This window comes from Larus michahellis, chromosome 11, assembly GCF_964199755.1.
Source record: "Larus michahellis chromosome 11, bLarMic1.1, whole genome shotgun sequence".
Classification (NCBI taxonomy): Eukaryota; Metazoa; Chordata; class Aves; order Charadriiformes; family Laridae; genus Larus; species Larus michahellis.
The window spans coordinates 15,110,807-15,135,316 of record NC_133906.1 but is presented as its reverse complement, the minus strand read 5'-3'; the positions used below and the strand labels follow the sequence as shown (position 1 = coordinate 15,135,316).

At 39.4% G+C, this 24,510-nt stretch overlaps 1 protein-coding gene across 1 annotated transcript; it reads right to left on the bottom strand.

The window, feature by feature from the left end:
* Positions 1–1,126: 1,126 nt before the first annotated feature.
* Positions 1,127–24,504, bottom strand: SEC24A (SEC24 homolog A, COPII coat complex component). Its single transcript, XM_074604374.1, has 23 exons — positions 24,294–24,504; positions 18,863–19,384; positions 16,620–16,787; positions 14,886–14,963; positions 14,396–14,562; positions 13,624–13,796; positions 12,496–12,598; positions 11,557–11,683; positions 11,192–11,301; positions 10,690–10,802; positions 10,052–10,170; positions 9,358–9,413; positions 8,834–9,040; positions 8,399–8,519; positions 7,655–7,813; positions 6,971–7,144; positions 6,445–6,555; positions 5,940–6,115; positions 4,305–4,442; positions 3,528–3,632; positions 3,300–3,392; positions 2,667–2,770; positions 1,127–2,256 (listed from the first exon to the last, which is right to left on the bottom strand). The coding sequence occupies exons 1-23, from the start codon at positions 24,364–24,366 to the stop codon at positions 2,142–2,144; spliced, it is 3,312 nt and encodes a 1,103-aa protein (XP_074460475.1). The 5' UTR covers positions 24,367–24,504; the 3' UTR covers positions 1,127–2,141.
* Positions 24,505–24,510: the final 6 nt, after the last annotated feature.

The following is a 24,510-nucleotide window of genomic DNA, read 5'->3' as shown; positions in this document are numbered from 1 at the left end:
CTATAAAACTTAGGGACTCTAATTCAAAAGTTGTTAATTGCCACAAAGACTGACATCTTTAGCCATTAGTCCGGTGCACATAAAGCAATGAAGCCATCTCCAACACTGATGTTTTTAAAAAGAAAATAAGGGATATAGTAGCAAAATACAGTCATAGTAAGACTTTGGGTGGGCTGTTAGATGCAAGAATGATTTTCAACATCTGAGTGATAATATAAGTAAAAACACAAGTTTTAAGTCATAACCTATGCAAGTGCATAGCTTCCATTTATGATTTAAATGAAGAGACCCCTTTTCCCCCGGAAAAAAAAATCAGACTGTCAAAACTTAAAAAAACCTCTTCACTATGGCTAGAAACTGTGCAATTCTCTGAAAAGCTGTTCAAGTAAATATACTCCTGTTTGCTGTGGAGGCAGCAGACAGGGAAGCTTAAATTGGTTCTATAATAGTCTTTTCATGTTATTTTAGACATTGTTCTGAACATCAGCTGCTTGCGCTCAAGCAACAAGAACAATTTCCCGAAAGAAACTCCTCCCCTGAAGTAAGGCAACTCCTGACAATCACGTGCAGCTACAGCCTGAAATGGCAGCAAATGATTACCCTACGATGCCCTTTGACGTTTGTATCACAAAATGTAAGTTAACTAGCCTAATCACAGTAACATTTCATCACTTACAAGTGTTTCACCTGGTCAAGTTACTTGCCCCAGGAAGTAGGTTTTGCAAGACCTTTAAGTTTACCACTATTAAACAAAAAAGCAAACCAAGATTTTTCCATATGAAACATTTCCATGGGCCTACGGATACAGTAACTTAAATACTCTTTACAGTGGTAGCTATCAATGATAGCTTAATCTCCAAAATGCAACAATTATCAATACACTTTTATAAAATGATTTAAATATTTTTGTATATAAATTTTCACTTCAAGTCCAATGTCAGCTTTCATCTGTAGCTCTGGCAGGGATCTGAGAGTATATTTAAAGCTTTTATTTGGTGCACACTGGCTTTTGTACCTAGGCTCATTACACAGCTGCAGTAAAAAAAGAATTTCTCGAAAACTTCAAGCGTGTCTCAAACCATAAACAAATCTTAAAACACACGATAATATTTTTGTCTTTGGAAAAATAAGTTCTTTTCCAATTTTAACATCAGAATATTCAATGTTGTCTGAAAACATTAGGTATGAAGTGCTCTCCTACAAACTCACTTCAGAAACACACTAGATTTTAGGGGCCTAACTTTCAGTTAATGTAAACAAGAGCTAAAAGCCTACTAAACGTAAACCAAAAAATGTAAGATAACCTTCCTTGCCCTTCCCCTCCCACACCATTCACAAACTGAAATTAGCAAGAAAACCAAAGCTTGCCATCTACTGCCATCTTAGAGTTGAGCCAGAAGTATTTTCTGCTTTTGCTGCTGACTCAGCCACTGACTTCTAAAAACATATCTCATATAGGGCCCGCTCCTCCCGACTATTTTTTAATTAGAATACTGACTTATTAAAAGCTTTAACAAATTCAGCCATCTTGTCCAGGTTAAGCTTACCTTTAGTCCTATTAGCCATAATCCAACCCCAGCACTGGATTCTATGCTTCATAAGTATTTGTTCGTTTCACAATGAACAGTTGTTTCATTGCTACTTTAAGTATTAAGTTGAACATTGAGATGCTCAGCCTGTAATCACTGGATGCACTTAAGAAAGAATTTCCCTGCAAATCATGATCAGTATTGTGAGGTTTTATATCTAGCAGCAAAAAAAAAAAAAAAAATGCAGAGAGTTACAGAAATATACATTTTGAACAACAAAGAACTCTTTATTTTACAAAATGTATTTCACCTTTTCAGTATTGCCTTTGTAAATGTACTTCATGCTGCAACTACTTACAGTAAAAACATGATTTGCAGCAAATTAAAGGTGCTCAACCAGTTCCAACAGTTTGATTTTTTTTTAAGGTACAATATTATGTAGTTGCACATTTGATTCTCAGATGTGGTCCTTTATTTGCTTTAGTTCGTTGAAATCACAGTGAGAACTTCTCATCAACTGCCTCAGGCCACAGATTTAATGATGATATTACAAGCACAATCGTTCTTTACTGCAAAGTCTTTCCTTAAAGAAGTGAGCCAAAGGCTAGTGTTTCATTTATTCACTTGCTGCTGTATATGAAGGAGGAATTCATAGTATGATAAGGCTGATTCTGTTCTGTCTTCAATCATATTTTGCAGAAAACTTGATTTCAATGGACTGTCATCCCTTTAAAAATGAAAATATAAATGTTTGAGTGAAACAAACATTTGCTAAGATCTACAGTGCAATGAATTAATAAAGTTACAGGTCAAGTGGTAAGATACTTCAAGAGCTTAAGGACATATGAAAAAAGGATCTCAAATAGCCCTTGTGATTAATCCTAAGAAGTGCACTTACCAGCATTTACTTCACTTAATCTGACATTAACTAAAGATTGTTCTGTGACATTTAATCTTTTTTAGCCTGTGGAAATTATAATTAGAGACAACTCATAAAAAGTCATATCCGTTGTCAAATCTTAGGCACAGCAGGTACCATTGTTAAAACTTCCATTATGAAAGTTCAGTATATGATATCCAAATATGTACTGTTAAGAGGTCCCTAAAGAAGCACAAAGACTGTTAAAAAACACTTACTTTACTATATATAGTATAGGAAAGAAAGGTCTCTGTTCTCTCAGCCAAGAAATGAAAGATATTGTTCTGATGGATTCTGCAGTTTCAAGTTCTGGGAGATGCGTCTAAGAAGCAAAGGATATCATTAATACATACATGATAATTTTCAGAAAAAACAGTAAAAGGAACACTTAAAATAGCCCAACTCTATCCTGATTTGGTATAAAGGAAACGCAGACAGGTACGTTTCATGATGTACAGTTTTAGTTTAGTCTCCTTTGAAAGGGCTGAAACTGTCAAGTGCACTAAACTGGTATTGGCTATCAGAAGGGCGATGACTGAGCTGTCATCGATAACCTGTTTTGTTGTAGTAACAGAAGGATTTCCCACTGTCCTTACTGTTCACAGGTATTCTCGGTCTGCTCCAACAGTTCTGAGAAACAATCATTGCCAGCCTCTTCTTACATTGCCTTCATGGGAAGATCTATAAAGTTTTAGCCTGGAGAAACTAAATTATTTATTTTCCTGAATCCAGATTTATAGTGAATAATAACTAGAGGGCTATTATTTGAATAGTGGTATTTTAGTTCTCATGAAAGTAATATTCTGGCAGCACTGTACAACTGGTATACAGCAAAGCAAGCAATCACGTACCATATTCTGCGGTATTGAGCCGTAATTTGGAACTCCAAGGACTTGGCTGATAAAGCCCTGCCCGCAGTTCTTCCCAATCCACAGAAACATCACCTGAAAGATACCCAGCAATAACAACATTAATCCAACGCAAACCCACACCAGTCACCTACATATTTAGAGCTCTCAGAAAGAATGTGTCAAGTAAATTTGGATACTTTTTAAATACACTACCACCATGCAACTTACAGAGCCAGCATCCATTAGGTAAGCACCATCCCTGCTCAACTTCTCCACTGAGAGCTGGAGAATGGGTGGCTGAGGTATAGTTCTATCATTTATGTTAAGAGCCCCCTAAAGGAAAAACCAAAAAGAAAAACAGTGGTTCACATCTTGATGCATTGAAACAGGCACAGGAACAAAAGGTTAAATAAGAATAGGACATATCACGCTAAATATCGAAGCTGGACCCTTTTTCTCAGTTTAGTTCAAGTCATACTTCAAGAGCATAATTTACTAACAGATCTCAATGTTTTATTTAGAGACGTGTACTTCGTCAACTTAATCTTAGTTAATTAGTTCTATAACTGGAATATCAGATTTGTTCTGTACAAAAGATGTGATTTCTAAAATTATTCAGGCTCTTACATAAACATTCTCTCACTGTTCACAGAACTACTTTGACATTTTAAAATAAAGGAAGCTACAGAGGGACAAAAAGGTAAAGCATATGTTATACTGTCTTTATGTACATGTGATTTATAGTGCAACACACAAAGCAAAAAGTGTAATAAGTTACAAAAAAATCTTCCCCATCCATCCATAGCCACAGCACAGCTTCTCTCCCGAATTCGTCAATCCAATCCCAAATAACAAACCCATAAATGCCATAAATAGCAATCAGTATATCTCAGCTATGCAGCTTTAATGTGGAAAACTTGTGAGATTTTTAACACGAGTTTATTTTCACATCGTACAAATCTTTGGAACCAGACAAACAGACCATGTAGCAATGCAAATACTCACCTCATCTGTGAGATTATCAACTCTGTACAGACTGGGATGTGTCATAAGCATGAGGTAAACGAGGGGCTGGTTTTTCACTTGACACATGGTAAAAATACGTTCATCTAAACGTGCAGTCGTCCCAGTTTGAAATGCTTTCTGCAAACAATCGGGCATTTAATTTGACCGTGAAAGCAAAGTGAGATAATCTGAATTTAGCGCATCATCTACTGTTTATTTCTAACTTACTTAAAAGTCTTAGAGTTGAGCCAGAAGTATTTTCTCAAAATATGGTACTTCACCACTGCTATTTTACTTCTCCATAGTTCTCTTCAGTGTTTCACATACAAATCATACAATTCTCCGTATTCCCATTTCTGTATTAACTTACCATGACCTTGTGCCATCAATCCTTTCTAGTGAGCACTACAGCTGAGACGAAAGCATCTTGAAATACAGCTCTTCTAACATACACCTCAAAAATGCTACTTGATGGAATTTAAAAGAGTAGACATTGCAGCAGTTTACAATTGGCGTTAGGCGTTACTGTACAGAATCTTAGGCAATTCTGTCAATATAGTCCTGGCTTGTTGGGACAAAAAACCTAGCTATAACTGAAACAAGGGCTCGCTCTTCCCACTTGACTGGGTCAAACAGTTATACAGTCTTCTACGTGAAAAAGCTCAAATGTCAATGTAAACATACTAGTAGCAACATGCTGGTTAATTCCTTATCAAGAGGTATGAATCAGAAAATTCCCTCTGGAACAGAAAGGCAGCTTGTGCAACACTTAAAATGACTTCTAGTATAAGTTCAGGGAAATCCAATCAAAAAATACTTACATAGAGCATATTGTGAAATGTGTTAAACCTTTTGCAAGAACAGCCAGCCAACTACCTCTTTGGCAGCCAGCTAGCGCTCTTAATCCACACTGAACTGCTGTGTGGATCTACAGTTCCAGAAATGCACAAAAATTGGATTCTTGAAAAAGCACCTACTGGTACCCTGTCACATTCTCCAGACTAGTCAGGGTCCTTAGGATTATCCTATTCCCTTGCTTATACCAGTTATACTTTTGGTTTTGTACTCACTTCTAAACTCCCACTTCCCAGCTAGATCATTCTCTTTAGTGATTCCCTGTAAACATCTTCCCTATTCCCTATTGCTCTTCTCAGCAGGCAAGAGCAGAAGGCCCGTCCATTATTACCCTGATACTTTTTCCTCATAAAATTCTCCAAATGCCTCAATTTTTCATAACATAGCAGACTCCAAGATAAAAAACACACATTCACCACCTGTAAAATCATATGTTATCTGCCCAGGCCTGAGAAATGTTTACATAGGCTTTGTTCTACATTGACCTTTCAAGTCATCAAATTCTGGGGTGCAAAGAAATGGAATTATCTTAAGCGAACTTTATCTGTGCAAGAAGGACTGTTCTCAAATCTAAAATATCTCAGTGTTCTAATAGCACACTGCAGGAAGGCTGGTTTTATTAAACAATCTAAATCAAGCAACTTCTCAATTTTGAGTCCTACAAAAATACTGAAAGAGAAGATAGACGCTATTTGTACATCAAAGAAACGTCCTTTTACTTCAGGTTGACATGCCAAACAGAAAATCATCCTCTTGCATTCATTTCCTTTTAACTCTTACCTGTTTTAAGAGTGCCAGTACGTAAAGTGGAAAGAGCCGTAGTGAGTAGGGGGCCATGAGACCAGGTTGTTGAATGCTTAGGACTGATGAACGGTAAGCAGATAAAGAATCTATCACTGCATTGACCAAGGCATCCCGAGCATCACTCAAGGTAGCAGAAACTGAACGGTCCACAGCTAAAAATAGAGTACAAAGCTCAAATAAGAGGCTTTTCCTCCCTTGGTAAGAATACAGTCACGTATGTTAATTTCCTCATTTCTTCCATGCGTCGTAAGCTTTTACTACACTATAGAGGAAGTCAAGACAAGTGATTCAGAAAAAAGCCAGGGGCCCATGATGATGCACCAGACTAGGACTAAGTCCAGGTGACTACAGACAACAACTCTTAGGTTTGTAACTTAGAAAGAGAGAATCTTTTCTTCTGATGTTACTTCCCAGAGGATTACTGCTCAGAGCTTTAGGGATATCATCCATATGTATCCAAACAAGCTCTTATCGTGCTTACCCATATTGGCTAACAGCCCAGTGATGGCTTGGACATCTGCCCCTAGGTAGACATCGCTCAGTGTTGTTACAACAGGTAAGCACATAGTGTGGACACGAATTCGTCTTTCACCTGTAAGAAAAGAAAACTGTAGTCTCCAAACATAACTTTTGTTTTATGAAACAATAAAACAAATGCCACTGTTTACTCAATAGCAAAAAAAAAAATTAAGATTTAATCTAATTTATCATACAAGTGGTGAATCAGGCCATTTTTAGTAGCCTTTAAAAACAGTTAGTTCTCAGTTTATGGGATAAGTCTACCTCTTTTCAGACCAGAACAAAGTTTCCCAAGAAACTTCTTGGTCTGGAAGAAGCAATAACATCAATAACATGCAGTAACGCATTGCAGCTGAGATCTTAATACTAGATTAAATAGCTTGTGTAAGTAAGTTACTGCAACTGAATTGCAGCTGATAAACAGACACAAAAAAGACTCATGTGAATACTCTCCTGTTAATGCAGCCAACACTACCTGTATCTCTTACCTTTGCTGGATGTGTAGAGGAGAGCTGACTGAAAGGAAACGACTTGCATATCAGTAAGACTCTCTTCTACTGACATTTGCACAGCATATCCCGCATCTGGGTTTACATTGGGTAATGACAACAAGTCTGTAGATCGTACGAAGAAGTTCCCATGGAAAGTGTGAATGGAAAGACCTACAAGATAAGCATTGTATGGAATCAATTTTGGTTTTATAGTCATGAAGTACAAACGCCATTTACACACCTGCCACCACTGTGAGATGGCTCTGTATCAGAATGTTAAGATCCTTCTCAATTAAATAAAGTATCTTCAGCAAAGGGATATATCCCAAACAGACGACTAATTCACCACAAAGCCTAGCAGAAAGCAGGAATTTGGAAGTCAAATCAATGCAGAATAGTAGTAAGTCTCTATAAAAACAGTCCCTTGTTGAAATAGCAGTCCAACAAAATTTTCAGTTTTAACCATTGCAAAAATGAACTTGGATGCCAGTAAAGATACTGCAAATATAGTCTTCAATAAATGGTCTTATTCTTGGTACTGAATTTTACTTTTTTAATCTTTGTCTTTTAACCATTTAAGCTTACATAAGAGCCAAAACGCCAAACAAAACATTCCCAAATAACAGCAAACGCCCGCCTCCCCTCCACCCTCCCCCAAAATCCAAAAAACTGCAGTCAAACCTTTGGTGCATCTTATCCTCATGACAGCCTCAAACCCAATCTTTCTAGTTAAATATCGTTTGAGTTCCTTTTGCAATTTCTCCACCTGGACAGGGTTGTGTTTATGATGGTAAGACTGGTAGTAATAGACACTACCTGCGGAATACCTTGATATACAACCTGAAACAGAAGCAGCATACATTGGCAAAGTGCAGACAATTGCTGCTGTGGTCTTTAAATATACCAGCTGAATGCAAGGTTCCCTTTCATTATCAAACTGTTCACACCTGCAAATAACTCTGTTACACAGTTATAGACCTGCATACAGAGACATAGGTGTAACACAAACTATACGTTCAAGTATGTGTGTAGTTTCAGGTGTTCATTGGCCTGAAATTACAGGTATTTTGTCACTTGAAAGTTTGTTTAAATGCAGAAAAATAATCAAAATCCTAATGATGCTTACTCTAAAGATCTTTACACTGACGGTTAAAAGGCATACAAGAAGGAAAGTATTTCAGCCACTTATACCAGGATCACAAGAATCCTGACTCACCAAGGGAGAATATGAGAACAGCTAGATTAAATTAGGGAAGACGGAAAGATTACATTCTGTCCACTGTCACTGCTCATCAAGGATGAATTTGCATCTTAGCACACTAGATTTATTCAAATCAGGTTCCTATATTAAATGTTAATATAGATTCTACGTATTTGCCAAAAGTACAAGAGTTACATGCCCCAAAACAGTTTAATATGACTTACCTAGAGAAGCCAAGTCAGAATATTGTCCGCTAAGAAGAAATAAATCCACTGCAACTTGTTGCCCTGAGCAGTCCAAGGCTAACTTCTTGTAAAAATCAGTCGACGGTGTCAAATGTATGTCCTGTTAATACAAAGGAGTATTACAAAATAAAAAGGAGATTCAAACAGATTAGCACATTTATTGCCTGTTTTCAGGTACAATAATAATTGATTTAATTGATTCTCGATCCCTGATTACAGTGATATCCAAATAAAACCAAAAAACTGTGTTTATAGTTCTTGGTTGGAGGATTTTTTTGTTCTTTCTACTACTTTAACAAAGGAAGGTTAGCTCAACAAAGGAGCCATGAAATTAACCCAGAACAGACAATTCCAGAACCACCTACGTGTACAGAACAGGGTAGTCAGTTCTCTCAGCCTTTTTGCTTTTCTAACCTTTGCAGTGGCTCTTTGGTTTGGCTCTTCTCGTGACTTTAGCGCTCCCATTCCCACAGATGGAAGCTGTGTCTGGAAGACAGAGATTCTACCTCCAGTGGGGGACATCAGTTTAAAGGCAGCCTGTAATGCAGGCCCCAGAGCACTCTGAGTTTCCAGGGACTTGGTAAACATCTGTGGCAAGGTCTTCAACAGATCCTGGATTAGCTACAATTGAGAAAACAAAAATATTAAGACTCAGGAGTTTTCTTCTTTATAGAGCTGCTTGCTGAACGTACATATTACACACCTATTAACATTTCTAATATTAAGGTAGTAAAGCAAAAGCCCTAACAAAAGTCAAGTATTGCCTTGTTTCAGGTTGGCAAATGTTTACAGTCACATTGATAAATTTAAAGACCTCTTTCTTCCACCTCAAACTTGGCATTTAAACTGTAGGTGTTAAAGACCATTAACTAATCCACAAATTATCAAGCCTATCTCAAACTGTATTAGTGTTACTAGTTATTTAAGATAGTTCTTACCTCTTTATTCTCATTTAAGTTTACTAGTAAGTTTTCTGGCATTGGTATAAATACATCTGGAAGAAAAAGAAGAAGTGTTTAAGTTATTTTTTAAAAACACATCAAGCTCCCCCCCAGTTGTATTTGCCAACCATTGTAACTATTGAAAGAAAGAATACGGTATCAGTATGTAAACCCATTTAAACACATTATGCAGATTACTTTTTTCTGATTAGCATACCTGTGGCTAGAATGCCGTGTTAGAATAGCAATCAGGGTTGAAGGATAATCAAGACTAAGTAAAAACACATAGTGAAGATTTTCTAGTGTTCATTCTGCCTTGCCCTTTATAACACAGAGTGAAAGGTGACTTGAAACTGAAGGCAGAAGAACAAGCACTAAGCATCAGTCGCCAGAGAATCTACAGCAATTTACCAAGCATCAGTATTTGGGATCATAGGAGAAATCTAGATAATTGTAAAAATTAAACTAGAAATTAAGAAGGTTGTTTTCACGTTTTAAGTCATGAACAGCCACAGCATTGCTCAGACGTCAGAGGCTTCATAAACGAGCACAGACATGTGCTACTTCAAAAGCCATTACTAGAGAAATTAATGATCTGATCTAGAAACTCCCACTGGATATATTTTTTCAAAAGGCTGTCAAACCCTGCAACCATTAGTAGATACTAAACAGTGAATTTATTTTTGCATACCTTCAATATCTGAAACTATAAGCATCTGAGGCTGAGAGAGACCTTCCTGAAGACTGTAGAAATGGATTGTGCTGTCAAATGTTATGAAGCCTATTTTTGTTCTAGTGTTCCCAGGAAGCCTAAAAATGAGACATATGGTGTTCAGCAAGATGAAATTTTATTTCTGCAGGCTTTTTTTTTTTTTAAGCAGCCACTGCACCTGTCCAGGGTTGTTACCAAGTAGTTGGCTTAACAGCAAAACTGCAACAGCTTGACTAAGTCATTTTGGCAAAAAACAAAAACAAAAAAAACAACAACAACAACAAAAAAAACCAACAAAAAAAGAGCTCATAGTAGAGTCACATAGCAGTCACTCAAGAAATTTTTTAAGAGGGTAATAAGAAATGAAAGAAAAGGAAGAAACATGCTGCAAAGTACCAGTAGCATTTACATAAGTTCAAACAGCATGTATTTTATGAAAAGTTTATTAGATGTATGCATGCCTTTCAGCAAATACCTATCTAAATTTCAGCTTTTAAAAAATACGGTTGAAAAGACATCATAAACATCATGTTTATTCTTTTTGGGGATTGGTGAACCAGACAGGAAAGAGCCAAACTGAGAAACAGGCCTCAGGATTCTAAGAAAAAGGTACTTACAAGTCAAGATTGTCTAACAGGGTCTGGCAGACTGTATTCAAGTATCCTGTCTCTATTGCGTTATGAGAGACATCAAACACAAAGAGGTACACAGGTGGTTGAGGTGGACGTAGCTGAGCAAAGAAAAGATTACCTTTAATTATCAAAATGACATTAGAGTTGGTTTCTTCATTCCACTGAAAGCTTAAACTTTATTAAAACAGTACACTGATGATAGCTAAAACTTCTAAATGCATTTGTCTCGTACTGGGCAATTCTAGAATTATAGTTTTCTTCCAGAAGACCTACAAACACCTATATATGCTAAATACAGAAGAACTTTGACATCATAAATGTTTAGAAATGGAGAACTATCTGAAGTTCTTTCCAAGAGTTCTCAGATACACTCCTTGAGGCAGCAACTGTTCTACTATGCTGGAAAGCATCCTCTACAACAAGGCTTTTTCTGACTTCCCTCTGGAAATGAAACAAAGGGAGACAGTGAGAGTAAATAAAGCCTTACCATGTACTCAGATGGAGCCATAAACTCGATAGTAGCATTCTGGACTTCAGGTCTTTTATGAGGTTCTCCATAAACTCTTGTCACAGGATTATACATGAATTCTTCAGGAACTATGCAGATAAGTTTATATATTATTATTTCACACTAGTATTAGCTGTGGTGCATTTTAAAACAAATGCATCAACTCTTTTGTGCCTGTTTGGCAGCGCTTCTTGGAGAACTACACTAGGTAGGACATGTCTCACAGCCCCAGCATGACTGACCACGATCCCTAGTACTGATATGGCCAATATTACCGTCTCCAAGGTGAAGGGGAGAAAGATAAATCTTAACAGTTTAAAGCAATAAGCACATTTAAAACCTACCATCATTCACTCTATAGCACAAATTGCATTTCCATCTCCTTTGGTCTAGAAAGCTGACAAAAGGGTTAATGTATGTCCGGCAGGAACGGCATCTCACAATAGTACTTGAAGTGACCACTGGCAATTGCTGGAAAAGAAAAGCTTCCTGTTTTAAAGCATCACCACACTACAGCTATTCAACTACAACAACAACATTATCTACACTGTGCTTCCCGGTTAGCTAGTCAAAGCACACTCGGTGAAGGAAGAAGCATTTCTCCCTTCTCACAGCACCCCTGGAATTCCTTAATAAGATGACTGACTCTAACCTATTTGACTGCGTAGGTTCCCTTTTCAAGCCTCTAAAGTCTTGAATTTTACACTGATGGTTTAAGACCAAGTCCTACACCCAATACAGATTAAAAATCAGGAAGAAACCTGCATCTTTGAAAAAGTTACTTAAATTGTGAAAAATCACAATATTTTAAAGAGACACCGATAAATTAAAAAAGTCTCCTGGCTAGCTGAGGACATCCAAACCCCTTTAACTTTGTTAACTCTTAATTAAGTTAAGAATTAGTACTAGGTTTGGTATAGGAAATCAATAACTACAACTGATATGTGACAAGATAAAACTATCTAAGCAATACTGGAATTTAAACGTGTTGCCTTCTGTCACACTCCAAGTGCTGTGCTGCCTCTAAGCTTCTGGTTTTTTGAGGTTTGGGGATTGGGGTTTTTTTTTTTATTAAGAAGTGAGGCTTGAAAGTTTAAAAATGGCAGGGAGAAAAATTTCAGAAAAATTATCTGTATGGAACAGCATAAGGTATCAGGGTAATTTTTCTGGGCCAAGATTAGCCAACATACTTGCCCTCCTTTTATAATTCATTGTCCAGCTCTGGACTCTAATAAAGGCATAGTTGATATTTCAGTATTTAAAGTTTTGAATATTTGTCATACCGATAAGTCTTTGAAAGGATGAAGCAGGAGCCCCAAAGGAAGTTTGGCTTTATTCAATAAGGCCTGAGTTTGAGGAATGTTAGTCAGGGTACAGCGGAACAACCTACATGGAGGACAAAGGGTTATTTTCAGATAATAAAATAATGATTTCAGTAGTATACAGCATCCTTTATATTTTTCTAGAGCTGGTGATGGTGAATTTCCGTTTCCAGATAAAGGATCTTTTTCAACTCTGTCAGATCGTTCTGTTTTAGTCTGAGCGTGGCCCGTGTTACATATTTTGTGTTCTTATGTTATTTTATACACGTGCTCTTTACACAGAACTGAGGGTCATTTTAGTGACTCAAGTCAAAGTTAAGCCTAACAATGTTCAACGTTGCACCAGATCTTTGTATACCAAGTGTTATTTTGGAGTACTATTTTGAGGTGGCCTTATATACAAATCTGAACCAGCAAAGTTTAAAAAGTTGTCTTAAAACTACACAAAAATAACTGTAAACAATCCCAAAGTCATTTCAGGGACTTCAGAACTCAATGGCTTCCACAAAGTGCAAATGTGCACAGTACTTCTGTAAATCCAGTCCAGCTTGTTTGTATGACCAGCTTCACAAAGATGCTGTTATTTCCTTTATCTATCATAAAAGACTTGCAAAGCAGGAGTACCTGGCTAGGCACAGTTTGCTTGGTCTCCTCAGAGAGAATAACAAACTGCCCGCCTCTTGTTTGGCATTCCATTTACTGCGTTGTTCTAAATGGTTACTTCAATACAGAGGTCACTCATGTTTCTGCATTCACAATCTTTTTGGCATACCTCACTCAAGTGAGTTAACTCCTATTTTACATCTTTTCTCAGTCATACTCATTGCCAGCTATATTGTAAAGTTTTTGTATTGTACCTATCTATAGCTGCCTTGCGAGCAACATATTTTTCCTCATACGTTCTACGCAGAGAATTTTCCTCACTTCAAAGTTTAAACCACTTACCGCCTTTATCGTAACACAGTGAAGACTGTTTTCAATGTTTTCTACTCACAAAATTAAGGCAATATTTTGTGAAGATTTATGTTTCCAAGTAGCAATGTATACTTCTGTTTATTTTTATGAATTATAGCAGATTTTTAGTCTTACTCAGGATTACAGTTGAGCTTCTGGATCTCTTCATGCAAGTTTGGGACAGGAGCCTTCAAGAGGGTTGTAGGAAGAATATTCCTTTCTTGAAGAAGATTCACAGTTCTTAATCCTTCTTGCTGTAGACTCAGGCCAGCCATAGGTGCAGTTAAGTGATTAGTGCCCAGGGGAGGCTAGAGTCAAAGAAAATTTCTGAAATTAACATCAACTATTTGGATGAAACCCACAGTTCATTTAAAAAACAAACATATTTCCCTTTCAATATTTTTTGTTGTTTGTGTATTAACTGCCACTGTATTACAAATGATATATTTAGAAATACTACTTGTTACATAAACTAGACTTAGGCAGGCGAGATAATAAGAGGTAAAAATTAGCACACTTTTGCTACAAAGCTCTTGAAATACAGAGGCTTAGCTGGCAAAAGTGTTGGTCAGCTCGCTCTGAAAGTTCAGGTATTTCAGCTAACAATAACAACCCAAGGGAAGAAAAACATGCCAAAAGCAGCTGAAAGTTTTAAGAGAAATATTCCGAACAGATTTGAGGAGAGAACACTGCAGAAAGAGCTGGCACACAGCTTTTGCAAACTGGTACCAAGGCGTCAGCAAATGCATTAATTCCAGGCTACGTCTGTCACCTTGAACAAATGGCGCAGCAAACAGTGAGCCACAGAAGCAGCACCCCACAGATGCACAACACACACCAATCGCCACTTTTCTTTACCCACACACACCACGGGTAGCAATGAGATAAAAAACCAGACAATCTTTACCTGGTGGAAATGCTTTGATCCATCTGGATACTGCAAAGCAGATGCTTGTATTCCTGGTGCTCCGGGTGGAGAAGTATTTTGGTAGCCTGGGGGTAAGGCAGGGTAAGAATACCCAACGTTTCTATTCATCTTAAGATTCGGGGGTGCAGGAGAAGGATGTGGAGTTGCTAGAGGCAGATAGACAAATACTTAAAATGAATTGCTGAAGAACAGTGGCTTGCTCAATGCATTAATACAGCAGGAGGGCTTTTTGTTGTTGTTTAGTTTCTAAGTGTAAGCAACTGACAACTGTTCTCTATTTTGCAAAGTGCTCTTAACTGCTTAACCATACTTGGAGGCGAAGAAAGGCTAATTGTCAATGCTTCAAACTTCATATTTAGTTTCAAGACAGATGTGGAACCAAATATACATAAATGCCTGAACTTCTGTCTTTCCCAGACTCTTAAAAAAAGTTAGGTAATAGCAAACATTTTTATTCCCAAAGCCTTACCCATGAGGCCACCACCTTCTATTGCATCATAGCTGTTTTGCACCACAGACCCATCACTGGCAGCAGATGGAGCATCACCTATTAAGAAAGACAGTCCCAGTAAAAATTTTCACAAGTTACTAAGAAGTTGTAATGAGCTAACTACAAAGAAATCCTACTTGCTGGATGAATATTAAGGTTAGCGTAGTTTGGATCTACTTTGTTTCTGTCCCAGGATGAAACTGAATTAAATATACATCTTGGCCTCTCTCATACACAATTTCCCTACTTATGTGACCTCGACAAAGGACATTCATAAAACCCCATGATCTTTTTTCAAGAAAAACAAGAATCCCTACACTTCAGGTTGAATGATCTTTTAAGATTACTTTAGATTAGGTATTCGCCGTAACTTCCAAGCTAATATGCAGTAAAGTGTCAGGAGACAGTTTCTCCTTGGAATTTAGTACGTTGGAATTTAGGTACCGAGTTCCTTGAAGAACTTTTTCCACTGATAATTCACAGCAACATCAAATTCCCTTCACCTACACACTTAGTCCAGTACTGTTCACCAAACACCAACAGTTCTGATATGGTCACATACCAGTCAAGATACAAATTCCAGCTGAGATAATAAAAACCTTGAAATTGAGAGAGTGCTCCCAAAGGACAGCTTTTTGTAAGCTATGTCTAAATATACAAAACCAATTATGTATTGCTAAAGAGAAGTAGGTACTCGGTTTACTTTTTATTATCATTAATACCTCCAAAGATGACCCAATGAAAGGAACTTACGTTGTACACTGAATCTTGCTACTACACAACAGTCAACCTGCTTCACAGACTAAACATTTCTCTCTCTCCAGGGCCCTGGAAATGTTTCTCTTCATTACGAAGGAAAGACTTTCTAAGCAAAAGCAGTTTCTAATGCATTTCATATGTTGAAAACTAAGCTAAATTTGAATATACTATTCTTGGACTCACACAGCTACCACATACAAGAAACTGTCAATCTGAACATGCAAGGAACCAACAGTTTTGACAGAATAAACTATGTATGGAAAAATAAAACTGCCAGCTACCACATGGCCCCATTGAGCATGGGCACTAAATGCAATACAACTGCAGGGCTGTTTGATACAGAGCCCTGATGAGTTCTTAAAACAGTAGTACATTTGTGCAGGGCCTACAGGAGGCCGAGAAAGTCAGATATCTGTCTTCAACAGCTGACGCTTAACAGCCTCTACTAATAATCTTCAGAAAATGAACAAATCCAAGGCATGCATTTCCATGATTTTACAAGGAGGATAAGAATAAGGTACAGCTACATAAACAGGCAAGGAATTGCAGGGTTCACATCTTAGCTTTCCCTGCTGAATAAAGCAATACAGGAAGGTATAGACAGATTATGTCCTACACAGTAGTAAAGGATGCAGAGAAATCATAATTTCAGTATCATTTTAGAAACTTAATATAAAAAAAGAGATGGCAACTATGGGAGACATGGACATGTTAAACAGCACTTAGGAATCTATTTTGAAGTGTTAATTAGTTTTATTTTATTAACAACTGTCAACAAGAAATATTTTACTTCCTTCCAGGTCCTCACCTGCTCCTTTCAGATAAAATTATGCTGTATTAGTATTGATTTTACTATTTGAGTGTCTAATAGAACAGTGTACTTGACTTTAAAGGTTGCATATTAGAGCAAGTTGTAACGTTCAAATTCAACAAAAAGAGTAAATTATTTCTTACCTTCTCGATTTGCAGCTGAATTTAGCGGAGACTGCGTATTAGGTGGTCCTGCTACCAGTGTTGATGGCCTAATTAAAGGCGGACCACCAACTGGCGGAGGTCCTAAAGGTGGCCTTGAAGGGGGGTGGAGTGGAGTTAAAGGCTGAGTCACTGGTGGAGGTGCAGATCCTGAAAAGAGATTAATTTTTAGGAGGAATTTAAGCCAGCTTAAAAAGTTACAGAAGTTTTATACAAAAGCACACAGATTGAACTCTAAATATTCTTCTTATTCAAATGATAATCAGCATGAGATACATAAATCTTAACGTGTGTAAAAGGTATCACAACTTCAGGTTGTTTCTCTCATGCTGTTCTCATACTGGGTTCCTGTATTATCCATGATCTCTCAGCTTTTTGTTTCTATTGTTGGTAAGAATTTCAAGAGATACAGAAAACATCCCAACTTCAATTACTAAATCTGAACTTTATACAGTACAGCCCCATATTAGACAGAGAATAATGAACTAGTAAGAGTCTAAATGGATTCCTTCTGACGGGATGCTCATCTTCCACTTCAATAATCCGATGCAAAACAGCAACGTACAGATTCTACAGCTACTAGAATTAGTTGGCAAAAAGATTTCACTTGGGAAAGCATCAGCAATGTGCAGTTTGAATAAACTTGCTGTGCGAACATGAGGTGTTGTATTCTGAATTGTTTAACCCTCCATGTTAAAAGTCACAGGAAAGTTTTTAATTGCTTCTATTTTAAAATTCTAGGACTTTCTCATGCCAAGACATTTAGAAACCGAATTGCTTTTCTTCCCTTCGAATAATGCCAAATCCTAAGAGCACTTCCACCACTTTGTTCCCTATTATTCCAGTGGCCAGTATATCTGACCTTTAACTCCAGGAAGACACCAATGTATTTTAATATAAAAGTCAGCCTTTCAAAAGATAAGACCAAACTGTCCAGTATCACCAGGTCTCAACGCTGTACAGAAGCCTTTAAGCCATACACGAAAGCATACTGACAGATTCCACACCACACAAAATATGCAACTTCATGAGCTTGCACAGTGTGGTCACATTTAAGGGAGGAGGAAAAGAAAAAAGGAAGGGGGGGAAAGGAAAATCACATCCAGTGAAGTTAACTGTGTGTTCGATACTGCAAAGCTAATTAATAATCACTCTATGCAGGCACCACTATCAGAACTTGGAAGAGATTCTGTCTCTGAGAGGCTGGCCAAAGTCGGCCATGCAGGCAGGGAGCTGGCAGACCTTTGTTCTAAGAATGTGTGTGATCACCAAATGAGCTAAATTCATTTTAAAAGTGATCACTGTTCTACAAAAAACTACCAGGGAAGTCGCTCAGGAGGATTCATCACTGAATGGATATAAGAATTCTCTCATTCCAGACACTTGCTCTCATTTCACGTGCCGCTTTCCAAAATTTCTCAGCATTTTCCTCACTAACTCCAAAGTACTAATCGTTTATTCCAATAAACTGCCAGAAAGTGTTTCATAGATTCTGTGAGCTTAAGACACTTTGAACATCATAACAAAATTAGTCAGGCATATAACAAATAACTAGCATAAAGAAAAGTCTCTAATGAGGCTAAAAGCATTTAACAAGAAAAAATATTTGCTTTAACATTTAAAATATTTCTGTATGTAACTTCTATTTGCATGCTCAGAAAAGCGTCTGTAACAACAAACAGCAGTTTGGCAAAGAGAAACTTGAGTTATTAACTTTGTTTCCGTAATAATCACAAGTTGCATAATAGAGCTATTTAGCATTAGAAAAGCTTTTCGCCACTGTATATACCAGCACACAAGCAGCAGGAACAGAAGTCTCACACTTTCAGAGTACTTTCTGAAGACTGGCAATTACTATTATGTAGTGAAAATTACAAGTTTGGAGGAAGGAAACTTTCCATTCAGCTGGCCTCTATTTCAATGGCACAGAACGCTTATGGTGAAGGTCCCAGAGACAGCATTATCCCCACACAGCTTCCCAAAACAAGACATCATTCAGAGGTTACCTGCTCCAGCCAAGTGAAACGCCTGACCTGCGCACAGAAATCCCATTTCCAATCCACAGAAACCACCCCAGGACTTGTGATGCGCATTTTCTCAAAGTATCTGCTTTGACAACCTCCTTCCACAAGGAAAATACTGCTGCAGAGTCCATTCCGTATTCTTTTCTTAAGAAAAGGACGCTAAGAAATAGGCATTGCAAAATATCAAAAAGTTATGGTTACCTGGCTTCATATAGCTGTTCTGAAGTGGAGGCCCTCCCGGAGAAGCAGCATATTGATAATTTCCTGGAGGATTTGTATTTCCTGATAATGACGACGGTGGCTGAGCTGACCCTGTCCCCGTCCTCTGAGCCAAATGACTTGTTTGAGCCCCACCGGGCTGGCTCATGGGAGGCTGGCTGTACTGCCAGTTTGAAAGCACTGGTGGGCTAGCTCCAGGGGGAAAGCTACCAGCAGATGATATAGCAGCTGAGTTTGGCAATGGAGGCAGCAGTACTTGTGGAACAGAACCTGTTTGCTGTACTGGTGACCCGGAGAAAGGTGCCACTGGTGGTCTGTTGAGAGTCTGCCCAGGTCCTTGGTAATTGTTTAATTGAGAAACATTCTGAGAGCCGCTATAGTTATACTGTCCAGAAGACTGATGTGGAGGAACCTTCGCTGGCACCTGATGCGAATACGATCCTGGAACTGAAGGGCTATATCCCTGGCCATCTGATGAATGCATCAGCTGATTTTGAACAGGACCTGGAATAAAAAAAAAAAACAATGAACCTTTTAGAAAGTCAGTGTTGTGTATCACTTCTGAAAATAAGAGATAATCCCGTGAATCTCTTTTCCTTAGGATTTTATTAGTCTCCAAGACTTTTTTTTAACAATCAGGTGTAAATGACAGAAGTATTGCTGCAGGGGACATGAATTTGATAGTATTTTGCTATCAACGCTTAGATCTTTGTTTTGTTTTACAGTAGCCTCACAGCCACTGAGCATTCCAGTGCCTGAGCGCAATCCATCCTCCCGGCCTGAAATTCATACACGATACTATTTCTATCTTCAGAAACACCCAAAAAGCAAGCCGACCAAAGAGGAGCGCTCTCCCACACAGCTGGCAGTAATACAAGCGAGCAGACTGAAAGCGGAAGCATCCACTACGTAATAACTCAGTTTCACTTGTTGACTGACACCTTACGGCAAAGACAAGACCAGCCAGTTTCAGCATAGGTCACCGTGCTATTTCTCAAGTGACAGAGTTAATCTATGAAAGTTTCTGCAGTTAATATTAGTAAGAGAACTATTCATACACATACCGCTCATGTGAGCAGCCAACTGGTCACAAAGATGGAATAAGGGTAATTTTATCATATAATAATTCACCAATCAGAGAAATAAAACGTGACAGGTTAATGGTGCTTTTTATGGATTTGCTGGTTGGTATAGCTGAACTACGTTTTACTCATTTGAAGGAAAACAAATGAAAAAAGGTTAATAATTCTCCAAACAGTAAACAACGCTGGCAAGAGCATCATCAGATTTCTGCTTTACGTGGGAACACGAAGAGACAGAATACCGTGAGATTTCCAGGACGATAAGAGCTCCATCAAGAAAGCGACTACTGCAGGTTGTTCATATCATTGCCACAAAATGGACATTCTGAAGGGAGACTATAAATTTTCAAGTGAAATCCCTCTGAGCAGAATACACTAGATAACGCCTGCCACAGCCAGACATGACTCCGTAATAATTACTAAAACACTTTCCAATGTTTTATCATTTATTTTAGCCAGTCGCATTGTGGCTCCCCCCATGCCCCTAAACACCCAGTCTGAATACCGGAGACGTTCCCCAAACACAGTTAAACATCTGAAAGCAGAAAAGACCCTCTTCATGGCTGAGAGTTTTTCTTTGCAACCATGTACTATTTTTCAGAATTAGCTAAGATTTGGACAATTTTTTTGAACCTAGATAAACAAAAGTGCTTAATTTTCCAGACCAGAAACGTCGGCGGGATTCTACACTTAAATTTTCAAAAACATGCCAGAGAGGTGAGCTTGGAGAGCGGATGTATATTTACCATACAAGTACTGGAAACAGCTGCCACCAGAATGAAATCACGGAATTTCATTTAACATTAAAACGAAGACGGCGGGTTTCCTATTGAAGCATGCTAGTTAAATTTCAAAAGGTGAGGAAGTTCGCATTTCCAAGTTAAAACAACTTTGAACTTGGTCACTTCTGACAATAAATTAAGCTAAACACAGAATACACTGTGAAAGGAAACTTTCCATTCAGCTGGCCTCTATTTCAATGGCACAGAACGCTTACGGTGAAGGTCCCAGAGACAGCATTATCCCCACACAGCTTCCCAAAACAAGACACCATTCAGAGGTTACAAATGTTAGGACAAATGCTGCACCGGTCATTCAGCTCCTCATTCCCTAGAAAGCCTTAGGCTGCAGTTCACAGACAGCCGTCACTTCACTGAATATCGTACAGATCCATGCTAACTCCACAGCCAAGGCAGTGCTACAGTGCCAGTGACCTCACCCTCACCGCCTCTGGTATTTGTGCATAAAAAGTACACACCGTATTATTCTCCACCCATTAATCTCAATACGCTACTTATCATTCAGTTAGGAAATCCAGTTATACCCTACTGTCCTTACGATGCTGCTCATAGATCTTAGTAATTAATAATTCTCCCAAATCAGTGGTGTCTAAACAAAAAGCTTGCAAACACAAAAATGCTAACAATTATGACTCACCTTAGAAAATTACCCCGCAGCGTATCAGATGGGTTTTCAACAATCGATTTACAAAAGCCATTGTAAATTAAACTTGCTAACTGTAAGAATGATGAAGAATTCTTAGGTGATGCCAGGCCTCCTGACTGCACTTGCACTGATGTAACAACATTACCATAAGCCATACAAAAAATATAGAACAAATACAACCTAATTTCATAACTTGATTATTAACCTTTGAGCATGACTCTGTAACACAGGCAGGAATCAGAGTACTTGGATTGCTCTCTTACACAGTTTTCCCTGCTTGAGGGATAAGTTTGAGGATAAAGCACTGGAAGCGATGTGAAACCGAAAACTGACCCACTTGATATTTTCTATGGCGCTTTGCTTTAAAAAAAAAAAGTTGAATTCAGCACAGAACAATGTTCAAAATTTAAAATTTTTATTTTTCAAGTCAGAAGCACACCAAAAAGTCTCGATAGCCTACGTGAAGTTCATGTTTTCAAGACAAGCCTGCGTAAAGCTGCCAACAAAACTAAAGCAACAGCACTGAAAGGTGCAGACCCTTCCCAAAGGGCTTCACAGTTCACAAAGACTTCTTAGGACTTGCTGTTTTGCCACTGCCACATACCCACCTTGACCTGACCTCTTTACGGAGGCCGGTCAGAGAGTATAAAGGCTCTCCAGCTTTCCCCAAACACAGCTGCTGGTTTCCTGCACAGTTCTGTGAAGCCAGGAACCAACAAGGAATTCAGCATAGGCTGAAGAGCCAGACCTGCACGGCAGCAAAACTACCAACACTCAGGGCAGAATGAGTCAGTAACACAAGAAAGACCACCTACTAAACAGCGAAAGACACCTCTGCAGGAACACAAGGTCATTTAACATTTCTAAGGGATCAGGAATGGCACCAGAATATGTGTGAAGGCTGCCTGATGGTTTTATAAAATGAAGGGTCAAAATATTAACACAGGAGGGTAGAAGTCAAGTCGTATTTTCTGCCATACAGAATTTCAGCATCACCTACTCCAAGCCAGTTATTTTGTACGTCACTTTCACCAGCCGCAATCTCTCCAACCTCCAGGGAGACGCAGGCATAATAAACACACTGAAAAGCTGCATCCCAACCGAACCGCCATGGGATCGGTCACCACCAGCACCCACTTCAGCTGGCTTTGACCCACAGGTCTCCAAACCCACCAGCTTCTAAAGCATCTCCTGACCTCAGAGTGCCATGCGAAGATACCACATGAGAAGAGCAGAACCGTTCTAAAAGAATTGCTTCTCCTTCTTGTTTGCACTTCAGATCTATTAACTGGAAAGCAAATTAGTAATCTACAGTTAAATGAATACAGAATACTGATCCTATTAAAGGAAAAAACATACAAATGAAGGAGAGGAAGGTTGTTGCTAAGCAACTCGATGCTCCATGCTAAACAATTTCCCGGTCAGTACACGGTGCTGCTGTGATAATGTACTGCCTTCACAGACACATGAGCTTGAGGAGCCACCTGCAAACAGCAAAGCAAGCAACAGGCTGAGAGGAAGAGTGCAGCTATATAACAATTTATCATTCCGCTGACAGCCTTCTTTCCTCACAGACCACTATAATTACCACAACAAGTATTCTCAGTACCCTCTACACTGTTTTAAAAAGCTTTGTTTTTACTGCAAAGGTCAAGGATCACAGCACCTTCTCAACATATATTTTAAACAATGCTAAGAACAGTGCACGCTTGAACGATCTGATTTATTCAAAAGGCCAGCAACCCAAACCTTATCTCTAACATACCATAACAACTGTTTCATTTTATTACCTTGTATTTGCGTAACTCTAAATTTCAGTTCTTGATTTTTTCATACACCTGACAGACGGGTGGCCTGAAATTCCTCCTCCTCTGCCTGCCTACCCAGAACTTCCATTATGTGCTTAATCCAACTGCAGGGAAATCAGCAAACACATAGCGATGCTGGTCTGTAAATCATCCCACTCGATTACTCCATTAGCTAACGTTCTCTCCGAACACTCTCTGCTCAGCCCGCACGCTCTCCAGAAAAGAGGATCTCTCTCTTCAGGCTCTATTCATACGCTTCCCACTTTCTTGACCCTCCATACATACAGTTGTTTGTAAAATGTCATTTTGCAGATGACTTTGAGGAAAAGTAATAAGCGCGCTGTGAAGGAGGAGGGGGAAGACAAGCCAAACCATTTAATTACTCATGCACAAAGCAGGAAAATCAAAACATCTTGTTATAAATGAATTGTTTATGATGCAGCACAACTACTGAAACACAGAAGTGTGTAATAAGGAGCCGGGTGCGGAGGATGCTGTCTGTATATCCGAAATTGGGAAATCCTTCCAACAGCACAGATTTCCACACTTGCAAGCAAAGAAAACAGAGATGGAAACAAGGCTCACCTTGCGTTTCTTTCTCCCTAGGTTAAAAGCCTGGGGGAAGTTGTTCAGTCTCCCCTTCAATATCTCATTTTAAATAAAAAAAAAAAAAAAAATATATATATTTTGAGGGGAAGAAAGTCGTCAGGACTTTCCCAGGTCGCAGCACGCAGAACAGGACGGTATCGGTTTGAGGCGGATGACAAGATAAAACCCCTCCGGTAGGTGCAGCCCGTCCCTGTCCCCCCCCCTTCGCCGCCCCTCGTCGATAACGGCGGTGCCACATGTACAGCTCCGTCCAAAGGCTCACAGCCCCGGGCGGTGCCACCCTCGGGCGGACACACCGGCCACGGGGCCGCCGCCCGCCCCGCCGGGCCCCCACCGGGAGTAGCCCCGACTCCCCCCGCCCCTCACACCCCCTCCCCGCAGGCCGCGGCCTGCCCCGCCGCCCCCCCCCACCCCGGCCGGGCCTCCGCCGCCGCCGCCGCCCCCCCCCAACCCCGGCGCCGCGCTCACCGTTGCTGTAGGGCTGCTGGCCGGCGCCGTTGTGGCTGGGGTAGCCGGCGGGGGGCCTGGCGGGCTGGGCCATGGCGGCGGGCTCGGCTGGGCTCGGCTCGGCGGTGCCGCCCGTCTGGCGGCGCCCGGCCCGGCTCAGGGGGAGGAGGAGACGGAGGCGGAGGAGAGGGACGGCCCCGCACCGGAACTACCGGGCGGCGCGCGCAGGCGCACGGCG